Here is a 14505-nt window from a genome sequence, read left to right as displayed (position 1 = left end):
CCATCAAAAGTCTTGGCAAGAAAGAACAATTCAGAATATTCCCTTTTCCCAGAAATGACATCTGATGTGTAATAGCCATTTCTAGTTGACTCATAAAACTACACCTTCAAGCTTTAAAAATATTCCATTGGGTAAAGACTTAACCTCTTGACCCCACTGCTCTTCTCAACTACTTCCTCATTTCTAGTCTCCCTTTTTGAAGGAGAAATCTTTCTAAGAGCCATGTCTTCTGCTTTCTCCATTTTTCTTCTATTTGCTCTTAAAGCCCTGCAATGTAGCTTTTGACCCACCCACTCCACCAAAACTGCTCTTACCAACTGCCAGATACAATGGTCAACTATCATTCCTCACCTTTCTTGATCTGACATAGATAGTCATTCACACCACCCTCCTGAGAACACTTCCTTCACTTCCTGGTTCCTTGGTAACCAGGACACTGCATTCTCTTGTCTCTTTTGCTGGCTCCTCCTATCTTCCCAGTCTTTAAATGTTTGAGGGTCGTAGGAATATGACATGGGTCGTTTCTCCAATCGTAGTCACTATTTAGGTGGTCTCCACCTAGCAAGAAATCCTACTGATTCTTCTTGCAAAACATACCGTGGATCTGACCCATAGCACTACGTGTATTGCCACTACCCTGCTGAGCCATCGTCATCTCTCACTTGGACTACTGGAACAGCCTGGTCTGTTTCTACTCTCGCTCACTACAATCCATTCCGAGCACAACAGCCAGAGTGGTGCTTTTATTTTTTTAAAAATTTTTTTTTTTTTCCAACGTTTATTTATTTTTGGGACAGAGAGAGACAGAGCATGAACGGGGGAGGGGCAGAGAGAGAGGGAGACACAGAATCGGAAACAGGCTCCAGGCTCTGAGCCATCAGCCCAGAGCCCGACGCGGGGCTCGAACTCACGGACCGCGAGATCGTGACCTGGCTGAAGTCGGACGCTTAACCGACTGCGCCACCCAGGCGCCCCCAGAGTGGTGCTTTTAAAATGTCAAATTAGGAGCGCCTGGGTGGCTCAGTTGGTTAAGTGTCCAACTTAGCTCAGGTCATGATCTTGCGATTTGTCACTTCAAGCCCCACAATGGGCTCTGCACTGGCAGTGCAGAGCCTGTGTGGGATTCTGGCTCTCTCCTTTCTCTCTGCACCTCCCCCTCTCGTGTTTTTTTCTCTCAAAATAAATAAACTTGAAAAAAAGAAAAGTAAAATTAGATGCAATCACTTCTTTGCTCAATCCCCTCTAATGGTTCCCTAATTCTTTCAAGGTTAAGAGCCAGAGTCCTTATAATGGCCTACAAAGCCCCTATAGTGCACCACTCCTGCTTCCCATTTGCCCTTCTGATCTCATCTCCTACTACTATTCTTCCTCCCTGCTCACTCTTATTCTTCTCTCTTGCTTGCCTATCTCTAGCCAGACAGGCCTCCCCACTATTCCTTGAATATACCAAGCACACTGCTGCCTCAGGACCCTTGCATTTGGTTTCTGCTCTCCCTGGAACACACTCTTTCCCCATATCTACCTGACTGTAGTTTCTGGCCTCTGCTCAAATGTCAGTGTGGCCTTCCCTGATCACTCTATTTAACACTGCAATCAACTTCCCTACTCCCCAACGCCCCTTCCTTGTTTTCCTTGTTTTACTATTTCCATAACACTTACCACCATCTAATATGCTATACGTTCCACTTAATTTCTTTATTTTATCTCTCCCCACACTAGAATGTAAAGTTCATAAGAGGGATTTTTGTCTGTTTTCTCCACTGTGGTATTCCTACCAGGTAGAACAGTATGTAACACACAGTTGGTTTTTGGTAAAGATTTCTTGAAAGACTGACTAAACTGAATAGATGAGCCAATATAAGACAGAGTAAGACAGAAATAAAAAGGAAAAGAACAGAAGACAGAAAAAAGGAAAAGAACAAGAAGAGAAGGAATGGAAGAAACTTGTCTTCCTTTTAAAATAGCTAAACTTAAACGTAATTTTGACAGGATTGGAGATTTCTGCTTTCATTCAAGATGGAGGAACAAGGACTGGATGTACCGAGACAATCCTCACAACAAATAAAAGACAAAGATATATGAGATACTGGTTTATAGCACACTGAACATCAGGCAAAGAAGAGTGATCCCTGAGAGGCAGAAAATAAGTGAGGTGAGACCTACGAATACCCTCAACTATGGCTTAAAAGAGGGTCTAGGCCACAGCGTATGGAGGAGAACCTGAGGCAGCGCCCAGCAGAGTCCCTGAGCATGGAGAAAGACCTGAGAGTCTCAGGAGAACGAGGTGGATGGAGGTAACAAAACACAGAGTACCAAAGAAGAGAGTACACACACTGAGGAGCCCACAGCTTTGATGTGTGAGCATCCTGGAGAGGAGACATGGCACATGCATGTAAGAAAACTACCAAAACCCAGAAAAAGAACCATCTGTGAGGATTAGAGAGAACAGTGTCTGGTACCAGGAATGCTGCCTGTTCCTACTGGCCAGGCTAAAAAAAAACACCCCAAATCCATGGGGCATCGGATAGAGGACTCCAAAGTGGGAAATAACGGTACCTAGAGTGAGCACTGCTCCAATCATAAAAGGAAGATTCAAATGACATAAATTCTTTCCTAGTAACTTAACTGTGTCCCAGATCAAAGCTAAAGAGGAGGGATAAGAATACAAAGACATATGGCAACCAGTAAGGTAAAAGTGACAATGTCTGACATAATCAAAGACTACCAGGCAGGTAAAGAAGTGGGAAAATCTGATCAAAACTGGGAGAAATATTAACCATTCACAACAGATTCAGTACTGACAGAGATAGGAGAATTAGAAGACATGGACATTACAAGTTATTAAAACTATACTCCAGATGTTAAAAAAGACAACTAAAGACATGGTAGATCTAAAAAAGAAAAAAAAACACAAGGCCTTAGTCAAGCTTACAGAGCAGGAAACTGCCACGTGTGAGATGAAAAATACACTGGATGAGAGTGATGGCAAATTAGACATCATGGAAGATCCGATGACTTCAAGACCCAGAAAGAGCAACTATCCAAAATGAAACAAAGGAATTTTTTTTACAAAGCCTTTACAAAGGAATGTACAAAACAAAGGCAAACAAAGGATTTTTTTTAAAAACAGAAAAAACATCATCAGTGAGCTGTAGAACAATTTCAAACAGCCTAACAGATGTATAATTGGAGTCTCTAAAGAGAAGGAAACAGGGGTGGCTCAGAAAAACTGGTCAAGAATGTAATGACTGAAACTTTTCTGAATTTGGTGAAAGCTGTACATTCACAGATCCAGGAAGTTCAATGAACAGAAGCATGAAGAAAACCACACAAAGGCGTATCACAACCAAATTGTTGAAACCTGTAATGAACAGAAAAACTGGAAAAGCAGCCAGAGAACAGAGGCACATCACACACAGAGGAATAAAGAAAAAGACACAGCAGGTTTCTTGTCAGAAATGATGCACACGAGAACACAGTGGAGCAACATCTTTCAAGTACTGAAAGAGAAAAACCCAAGCTAGAAATATATACCCAATACAAATATCTTGCAAAAACAGACAAAGACTTTAGACATACAAAAACAAAGATTTCATCAGCAACAGACCTGCATTACAAGAAATGCCAAAGAAAATCCTTCCAACAGAAGACAAATGACAGCAGATCAAGGTATGTATCTACACAAAGAATTGAAAATGAAAATGTGCATCTCTATAGACGGATGTAGCAATGATGAGTCCACTAGGAAATATGTAAGATTTAAAAAAATTTTTTTTAAATCTTTATTCATTTTTGAGAGAGACAGACAGAGCGTGAGCAGGGGAGGAACAGAGAGAGAAGGAGACACAGAATCCAAAGCAGGCTCCAGGCTGTGAGCTGTCAGCACAGAGCCCGACGCGGGGCTCGAACCCACAAACTGCAAGATCATGATCTGAGCCAAAGCTGGACGCTAAACCGACTGAGCCACCCAGGCGCCCCGGAAATATGTAAGATTTTAAAAGACAATACCGAAATCTCTTTAAAACATAACTGACTTTTTAAACAAAAGTAACAACACTGTATTTTGTGTTTTATAAAATAAGGGATAAATAAAAAGTCTGAGAAGAACATAAAGGCCAGGAGATAGAAAATAAAAGTATAGTACGTTAAGGCTCATACCGTATGTGAGGTGGCAAGTCATTACTTGAAGGTAGACTGTAAGTTAAAGACTTGTACGTAAATGTTCAGAGCAATTCATGTTTAACAGCCAAAACCAGAAACCAACCCACGTGTCTATTAACTCATGAATGGATACACTGGGATATATTTATACAATAGAAAGCTATTTCTAAACTACTTAGCAATAAAAAGAAATGATATGTTGATATACACAACAAAATGGATGAATCTTAAAATAATTACACTGAGCGAAAGATGCCAGACAAAAAAGCATATACTGAATGGCCACATTTATATAAAACTCAAGAAGACAGAAACTAACATACAGTGACACAAAACAGATCAGCAGTTGCTTGGTGGTGAGGTGGGCCAAGAGAAATTATAGAGGGGCACAAAGGAACTTTGGAAATTATGGGTATCTTGGCTGTGGTGATGTGTGTGTGTGTGTGTGTGTGTGTGTGTGTGTGTGTGTGTGTGTTATGTGTGTGAAAACTTATTAAATTGTACATGTTAAATATATGCAATTTATTGTAGGTAAATAATTCCTCACAAAGGCTGTTTAAAAACCATTTTGGATTTAAATGGGCAGGTTAGGGGCGCCTGGGTGGCTCAGTCAGTTAATCATCTGACTTAGGCTCAGGTCATGATCTCATGGTTTGTGGGTTCAAGTCCCACATAGGGCTCTGTGCTGACAGCTCAGAGCCTGGAGCCTGCTTCGGATTCTGTGTCTCCTTCTATCTCTGTTCCTCCCCCGCTTGCACTCAGTCTCTCAAAACTAATTAAACACTAAAAATATATTTGTAATTTTTCAAGGGTTAGAATGGATCATAAAACCCAAATAATCAAATACTTTCTTAACAGAGATAAAGCAACCAAGTCCCAGAGAGGTATAGCGACTGGCCCAGGGTCTTACAGCTACAGTTGGGAGCTTTCTAAACTGTATGATCCACAACAGCAGGAACCATGTTATTTAGGTCACCACTATATCCTCTATACCTAAAACAATGCTGGGACACAGTAGGAACTCAATAAGTATTTGTTGACTAATTTTGCCCCTGGAAGGAAAGGTAAAAAATGAAGATAAAAGGAAACATAAAAGGAAAGAAAATCCCCCTTGCAATATGACTCCAAGTTTCTTCCTGTCTGTGATTCTCCCTTCTCTCTCATGCAGATGACAAAATTAATCAACAGCTTTAAAACATAAACATCATGAATACAAGAGAATAAGTTATATTCCATATCTTTGTCATACTGAATATTTTATTATATTCTAATCCTTAAAAGGTTCTAGTTACCAACTCTTAAACGAGCAGGAAAATTAACAGAAAATAGTACATTCGTGAAGATTAGTGACATATTCAAATTAAGAACAAATTTAAAGAACAGTGAAGTGCTTACCAAAAATCTCTCCATTTTTGGCATATTCTGTCACAAGGTACAACATATTTTTGGTCTCCATTACCTATTGATAAATAATTCCATATTAGTCTGACAGGAAAGGATTTTAATTCTACTCTAATTCAACATTCTATGGAATTACAAATAAAACTACTAATAAGAGTACCCAAGTTACGAATAATTCAGAAGGTGGCAAAGTTTACACGACTGACGGTATCTTTATGCTAACTCTTCTGTGAAAAATCTAGGTTCTTTCTTTTCCAGGTTTGGCCCATGGATCAGAGGAAGCGGCACTGCCCAGGCACCTGTTAGAAATGCAGCATCTCAGGCCCCACCCCAGACCTACTGACACAGAATTCTCATTTTAACAAATTTTTTAAACAGAAAATGTGATTGTTACACACGTTCAAGTTTAAGAAATATTAATATAGATAGAAGGAGCTTTGAAGATCAACTTTTTATCACCTCACAGACTTTTCTAGCCTTGTGCTATCTGGTAGACTCTGATTGAGGAATAATAAAATAGAGCTCAGTTTATCTGGCCTATATCCTAAATAATCTGGCACAATAGGATGTTTCTCCTACTGTACTGCCATACTGTTATAAACTACTGTTATTTTAAAAACAATCTTCAAAAGTTTCTTCATAACTTCACTGCTGTACAGTTTTATTTAAATTAGTTTTCCTAGGTTGGAAAAGGAAGCATGTCAGTGTCATTGACTTGCTATTTCAAACTATAATGAGCCAAAAGGAAATGAATTGATAAGTTCAAAATGAGTGAATTTTAGATTTTCTGTAACACTATCTTTTAATGTACTGGCACAAGCTAACAGTGAAAATTTAACTGCCATCTACTCAAAGGCTGAAGACTAATTTTGCTCTAACATGTAGGTTTAGGACTATTCCCAATCAGGCCAGAAAAGAGCTATCTACAATTTGCATCTAAATAAGCCAAATAGTAAGTCAATTTAACTGATTATTTAGCTCAAATAAAGATGGAATTGTGTGAAACATGGTAGTTGTAGCCTCAGTTTAGCTTATGGTTCATCAGACTTCTAAGGATGTGATTAGTTTCTTATAAGTGTTCTCTTTAGGAATTAAAAAAAAAAAAAAAAAAAAAAAAAGGCTTAAAGGGAGAAATACTGTGATATAAATATGACCTAAGGCGCCATGTGCAGTTTTAGAACTTTGGGAATTGTTTTGAGTGGCACATCATAGCCTCTCATTCTAATGGTAACACTAATGGTCTCCACACCTTTTTAATTGCAAATCTCTATCAATAACCAATCGTCTAGCCAGACACATATGTACATAGGCATGTACATGTAAATATATACACGTACCTGTGTATGTTTATATGAACATAAAGAGACACAAATTACATACTTGTGCTGCATAATTGTATAAACACATTATATACGTGATAAAGTGCACACAAGAAGATAAATACAAAAAATACACATAGTTAGACGTTCTGATATTTTCTTATGCCCAAGGGACACTTGTGCTAACCCATGTGAGTATACACAGTGGTGGGCCAGTATTAGCTCTCTGTAGGGGGGAAAATAAAATGGCCCTGACTTGTGAACAGCTTCCTGTGGTATAAATACTCCCACCATTGCCAATTTGGCGCCACTAACATGCTATTAATTGACTCACAAAACTTCTGAAAATGTTATAGATATTACAAGCCAGTACAGGCTGAGGACAGCATACCACTGGGTGCACACATCACACCAGGGAGACACAAGTCATAGGCTAGCAGAGTGTAACATTTTAGCTTAAAAATAGTTTTCCAATATAAAAATTCTACATATTAACAAATAGAAATGTTAAAAAAATGTTTTGTATTACATTGTCATTCTTCAACATGAATTACTCTTTAAAAATCGGAGAAAATCTTCCTTTTAAAAAACACAGCTTATACTTTAAATGGGTATAGTTATTTTACAAAATTTTATCTCAATAAAGTTGATTTTTTTTTTTAAATGGCTCATTTACCTTATCTGACAAAATAACCCAAACAAAATATACGACTTGGTTCTAAGTATTACCAAGTATGCCGCTAGGTAATATGCTATTTTAACCTTTGTATTTCAAAAAACATAAAGTGTTTTTTTTTTAAATAAGCAAAACTGCCATATCCCCATTAATGGTTCCACCACCAAAAGACAACAGGCTTAAGTATCAGAAAAGCAAAACTACAAACTTTTGAATTAAATACCTTACAGTCTCAGAGACAACGTAAAATTAAGCTACTAGTTTTTTACTTCCTAGTTTTTTATTAAAATACAAAAAATGGGTGTACCCAGCTTAACGAAACCATATAATCATCTTTTTTTTAATAGACTGAAAAAACTCACACAAAAGAGAAAAATGATGCAAAAGAGAGAATGGGTTGTGAGAAGCATGGAGAAGAATAAGGTTAAGTCCTACCTGGTAAAGTTTGATGATATGAGGGTGGTCTAACATTTTCATTATTTGTACTTCTCGGTAGATTTTCTCAAGGTTCACTGCATCCAGCTGAGATTTATCTATTATTTTTATCGCCACCTGCATCCCGGACACAAATAAATACAATTAGTATGTGATGGTTAATATTTTCTAGTTAAGAATCTTTTAAATATACGACACCTGCCTCATCCGCTCAAGCTCTGTCCTCCCTCCTTTCAAAATAAACAAACATTTATAAAAAAAATTAAAAATACAGCACCCCTGACACTTTGCCTGTAGGTTGCTATGACAACAAAAACTAGTTTAAATTCAATGCTCATTCAACAAATGTTTCTTAAACATCTACCACATGTGAGGCACTGCGGTAGATTTTGTTTAGGAGTATCTTTAGTGTGCCATGACAAATAACCCTGCAAAGTCGCTTTAATAAAATATATTTCTCTTTTAGTGTAACCGTAATGTTTTACTCTACTTATAAACTGAAGAAATAAAATCTCAGCAGCTTCAACCAGTTATCTCGCTGCAAAGTACCTCTAAACAAATGATCAGCCGAGTAGAAGGCAATTTCTGCTGTAGTGAAACAATTTTTCTAGAAAAGTGATAGATTCCAAAGAATGTAGACATAGCTTTGGTTGGGCAGTGGTGGGGGAGCTAAATATAAAGTATTAAAATCAATTTATATGAAAGATAACAACTGGATTCAACTTTGTTTTAAAAATCGAAGCGCAGGGGGGCCTGGGTGGCCCAGACGGTTAAACATCAGACTCTTAATTTCAGGTCTGGTCATGATCTCTCGGTTTGTGAGTTAGAGCCCCTGCATTGCCATCCCCCCCCCCCCCCCCCCCGCCATCCTGCTCACAGTGTGGGGCCTGCTTAGGATTCTCTCTCTCCCTGCCCCTCCCCTCCCTACCCTGTGCTCTCTCAAAATAAGTAAACTTAAAAAAAAAAATTGAAGTCCAAAAACTCATCTGTTAGTAATTACACTAGCTTTTCACTTCCTTAAAAGAATCTGATTTTTAAACAATGTAGCTTCTTTCTAGCACAACTAGATAAGAACTCAAACCACTCCAAGGTTAATAATTTGAAGGAACTGCATTTGAAGGTGAGTAACTAGGTAGTCAGAAATCAAGAATCATGTACTTTTTTCTACGCAACCTAAGAAGAACTAATTTTTTAAGAAATAGTAGCTATTTGGTTAGGAAATAAGCCGTCCTGATTTAACTAAAATTTTCAGATCAGTGGGAACCACCCAAACCTTGATTATAACAAGTTCTGAAGAAACTCTAAAATGCACTTGGAGCACCTGGGTGGCTCAGTCGGTTGAGCATGTGACTTCGGCTCAGGTCATGATCTCACGGTTTGTGAGTTCGAGTCCTGCGTCGGACTCTGTGTTGACAGCTCAGAGCCTGGAGCCTGCTTTGAATTCGGTGTCTCCCTTTCTCTCTGCCCCTCCCCTGCTCGCTGGTGCGCGCTCTCTCTCAAAAATAAACATTAAAAATAAATAAATAAATAAATAAATAAATAAATAAATAAATAAATAAAATGTACCTCACATTCTACCAAAATGTATTCTGAACATAACTCAGTTTTATGTTACTTTTCAAGGCAATTATTAATATCAGTTATTGTATGTGATATAATAAATAGTTCAATACTCCTAAAAGGTATCCAAGAAAATAGGACTGAGCTTGTCAATTCACTTAATTCCTTCAAACTCCTGTTTATACGGTTAGTTTTTTCTTCTTTCCTATGGCTGCTTTGTCCTTTGCTCTTGCCTTTTAAAGCTCTACTATAAGGTTTATTTCTTACCCTTCTGGATTTCTAATCTGCTGTCCACAGCTTATTTCCTGATTTGAATTAATTGTAACCCAGAGAAGAACTCAAGCCTCCTAGGGGAAATCAGATTACTAAATATAATGTATCAAATTAAATTTATTGCTGAAGAAGAAAGCGGGCAGGTCCCTCTCTAGACAGTAAAGTGCGTCCATTCTGTGATAATTATTTTATGTTTGATGGTATATTATTTATTTCTACAATCAAAATATTCTAGAAAGTAAAACATGCTAAAATATGCTAGAGAAGGAGACTTATCAATATTGTACTTGATATTAGGGACATTACTGGACCACCTCAAACCTAAATAGATTTAAAGCGACCCCCTCCCTCCTCAATCTTACGATACAGTATTATCAGTTACTTTGGGTAAGTGCTGCCACATAAAAGGATAAGTGTGTATTTTAATTTCCCCAATATTATTCCTTAGGAAGGTAATATGAAGTTTCACACATGCTTCTTTTGAGGAAAATGTCTTGTCCTCCAATTTCTAGAGGATGTCTAGATACTTGTACCCACACCAACAAAAAACTTTTATAATGAAATGCGTTAGAACCAGCTAATAAATAGAAAATGAGTATCTTGATTATAATAGCTTTAACATTATGTTAAAGAAAAAATTTACACACTAAATTCCAATTAAAGCAAGGTATTACCAAGAGATACCTCATATTCTTTTGAAATCCTGGCCTCCAACAATGAAAAACTGAAAAATATATAAGGTATGTAAATAAACTTTAATAATAAGTCATAAATCTCAGGGGGTGCCTGCGTGGCTCAATCGGTTAAACATCTGACTTCGGCTCAGGTCATGATCTCACGGCTCCTGAGTTCAATCCCCCCATTAGGCTCTGTGCTGACAGCTCAGAGCCTGGAGCCTGCTTTGGATTCTTGTCTCCCTCTCTCTCTGCCCCTCTCCTGCTCACGCTCTCTCAAAAATAAACATTCAAAAAATAAAAAATAATAACAAGTCATAAATCTCATTATTTAACTTTTCTCAACCAAAAAATTCTTAAATGAAAAAATATCATTCTTTCTTCTATTTTGTTTTGTAAGTATATGGACCACATTTCTACACACTTACAGCTTTGACCTGTGATCCCTTGCTTGTAAGGTTGCTGTAAGGATTATGAAAACATAAAGCACTAAAGAAAAAGTAGAGCATGTGTCGGCATGCTCCTTTTAATTGTCAGGAGTAGTCTAACTGCTACGACAAGTAGACCGCAAAATGTACAGAGATTCCAATACAACAGAGGCTTATTTCTTGCTCAGGTAGCACAACTGGATGGGTGCAGATGCCTCCAAGCAGGTTAAAGGAGGCTTCACCACCCTTAAAGCCTTCCACAGTTACCCCAGGACTGTCTCCATTCCAACCTGGAGACAGAAGGAGAGAGAAGAAGAAAAAAGCTTGGGGAGTCCTCACAATAGGTTTTTAAGGGTTGGGCCTGAAGTGGCACACATTATTTCTATTCACTCCATTGGTGAGAACTCAGTCACATAACCGTATCTAAATGCGAAAGAGAGGGGTGCCTGGGTGGCTCAATCGGTTAAGCGGCCGACTTCGGCTCAGGTCATGATCTCGCGGTCCGTGAGTTCGAGCCCCGCGTCGGGCTCTGTGCTGACAGCTCAGAGCCTGGAGCCTGTTTCAGATTCTGTGTCTCCCTCTCTCTGACCCTCCCCCCATTCATGCTCTGTCTCTCTCTGTCTCAAAAATAAATAAATGTTAAAAAAAAAAAATTTAAATGCGAAAGAGGCCAGGACACAGTCCAGTGATAGGTCCAGGAAGAAGAGGAAACATTGGATTCTTGGTGACTAGCTAGCAGGCTCTGGCATATCCTTCCAGGTAATTTCTTAACAACGGGACTTTTACCAAGTACTTCCCAGATAATAATGATCATGAGTTTCACAACTGTACAGTACTTTTTAATTTCACAAGATACTTTAACATATTTTATCTCATTTATTTCTCAACTTTGTGAAGTAAATGGAAAAAGCAGTGCACCCATGAGTAGATGAAACTGAGGTTCAAAAGATGTCACGTATCTACAAAGGTCCTAAAGCTCAAGTGAATTAATGGGAAAAAAAACACAGGCCTTCTAACTTCAAGTTCAGTCTTTTTACTTTTTTTTTTTTAATTAAAAAAACATTTTTTTAACATTCATTTATTTTTTGAGAGAGAAAGATGGAGCATAAGTGGGGGAGGGGCAGAGAAAGAGGGAGTCACAGATTCTGAAGCCGACTCCAGGCTCTGAGCTCAAACTCACAGACTGTGAGATCATGACCTGAGCTCAAGTTGGATGCTTAACCAACTGAGCCACCCAGGTGCCCGGAGTCTTTTTACTCTTTTAAAGAGCCTATCAGACACACATTCACTGAGCACCTGTTGTGTGCCTGGAATAATGCTTAGTATACAAAAATCAAAGAGATGTGATTCCTACCCTCAAGGAATTTAATAGACCTGTGAGAACAAAGAGAACATGTTTTGGAAAACAAATTTTATCAACAAAAAAATCTGCACTTGGGGATTTTCCCAATGTGTATAAAAGTTCCAACATACAAAAAGGTTGTGTGCCAACAGCTCATTTAAAAAAAAAATTTTTTTTAATGTTTATTTATTTTTGAGGCAGAGAGAGACAAAGCGTGAACAGGGGAGGGTCAGAGAGAGAAGGAGACACAGAATCTGAAGCAGGCTCCAGGCTCCAAGCTGTCAGCACAGAGCCCGACGCAGGGCTCAAACTCATGAACCACAAGATCATGACTTGAGCCGAAGTCGGATGCTTAACTGGCAGAGGCACCCAGGCACCCCAGCCAACAGCTCATTTTAAAGATAACTAATAACTTAGAATTCTGGGATCTTACTGTCTGCATCCCTTTTCTACTTAGCTCTGAACAAAGTACCGAGGACAAAATCTATATGGTCACAACAAAATCAAGCAAGGGACTCTAAATTGAGGGATTCCTTTTTTGCTGTTATTCAACTAGCCAAATCCTACATATGCATCAATGTATTTTTAAAAAAATAAACCTTGGGGCACGTGGGTGGCTCTGTCAGTTCAGCAACTGACTGCGCTCAGGTTACAATCTCAAGGTTTTTCAGTTCAAGCCCTGCATCGGGCTCTGTACTGATAGCTCAGAGCCTGGAGCCTGCTTCAGATTCTGTGTCTCCCTCTCTCTCTGCCCCTCCCCTGTTTGCACTCTGTCTCTCTCTCTCAAAAATAAAAAAACATTAAAATAAATAAACAAACCTTTAGTGAGTTATAAAGATAGAAAAATTTATATTCCTTCTGCTAGGAGACAAAGAAGGTTTCCTATACAATTCTGGAGGGCTTACATATAACACTGAATATTCAACCTCAGAAGTGGAACAACATGAATTAAAAACAATAAAATACCTAATAAGTTATGTAGACTATATCTCAAAAAATACCTCTCATTTCCTCCTATATTTACAAAAATTAAAAAGTAAACACTCTTGTAAGCTAAGGTTCAATAAGATGGCCACTTTTATACATTGCTGGTATAACCATAAAATAGGTTTTAATTTTTCTGAAAGGTAATTTGACATTTTTTATCAAGAACCTTAAAAATTATCCATCCTGAGGGAGTTCTAGAAAGATGGTGAAGGATCCTGAGCTCACCTTGTCCCACACATATACGAAGGTAACAGCCATATCTGTGCAACTACCTTTGAAAACCACCTAAACACTGGCAGAAAAATCAGACAAGGGATTCACAAAATAAAAGGATGTAAAATAGAATATCATAAACATAAAATGTGTGTGGGGGGGCGGGGGGGAGAGAAAAATGTAGTGCTGTAAGAATGGGCTCAAACTTAAGCAACCATCAACTTAATATACACTGCTATCTGTATAAGATGTTTTTTTATGAATCTAATGGTAACTATAAATCAAAAACCTGTAACAGACAAAAAAATAAAGAGAAAGGAATCCAAGCATAATACTAAAGAAACCACAAGGGAAGAGAGCAAAACAAGAAGGAACAGAGAAGAACTACAATAATAATCGTAAAACAAGTAATAAAATGGCAGTAAGTACCTACCTATTGATAATTATAAATGTAAATGGGTTATTTCTCCAATCCAAAGACACAGGATGACTAAAAGGATAAAGCAAGACCCATCTATATGTTGCTTACAAGAGACTCACTTCAGACCTAGAGATACATGCAAATTGAAAGGGAAGGGATGGAAAAAACATTTATCAGGCAAATGAAAGCAAAAAGAAAGCTGGGGTAGCAATAGTTACATCATACAAAACAGACTTTACAATACAAACTAACAAGACACAAAGAAAGACAGTATATAATCATGAAGGGAACAATCCAAAAATAGAATACAATAATAAGTATTTAAGCATCCAACATGAAAGCACTCAGATACACGAAGCAACTATTAACTGACATAAAGGAAAAAATCAATAGTAATACGCTAATAGTAAGAGACTTTAACACATACATCAATGGACAGATCATCCAAACAGAAAATCAACAAGGAAACACTGGCTTTGAATGACACACTAGGCCAAAGGGATCTAACAGATACATTCAGAACATTTCATCCCAAAACAGTGGAATACACAATCTTTTCAATTGCACATGGAACATTCTCCAGAACAGATAACATGTTAGGCCACACAAAACAAG

At 38.0% G+C, this 14505-nt stretch overlaps 1 protein-coding gene across 1 annotated transcript in view; it reads right to left on the bottom strand.

The window, feature by feature from the left end:
- Positions 1-14505, bottom strand: part of SIK2 (salt inducible kinase 2) — a 124037-nt gene that overhangs the window by 97043 nt on the left and 12489 nt on the right. The window contains exons 2-3 of the mRNA XM_030333656.1: positions 7993-8109; positions 5557-5620 (exon numbers count right to left, since the gene is read on the bottom strand). Of these exons, the coding sequence (XP_030189516.1) occupies positions 5557-5620; positions 7993-8109 (181 nt within the window). The remainder of the gene's footprint in view (positions 1-5556; positions 5621-7992; positions 8110-14505) is intronic.

The sequence above is a fragment of the Lynx canadensis genome, chromosome D1 (assembly GCF_007474595.2).
Source record: "Lynx canadensis isolate LIC74 chromosome D1, mLynCan4.pri.v2, whole genome shotgun sequence".
In the NCBI taxonomy this organism is placed as follows: domain Eukaryota; kingdom Metazoa; phylum Chordata; class Mammalia; order Carnivora; family Felidae; genus Lynx; species Lynx canadensis.
This window is presented reverse-complemented; position numbering and strand designations above follow the sequence as displayed.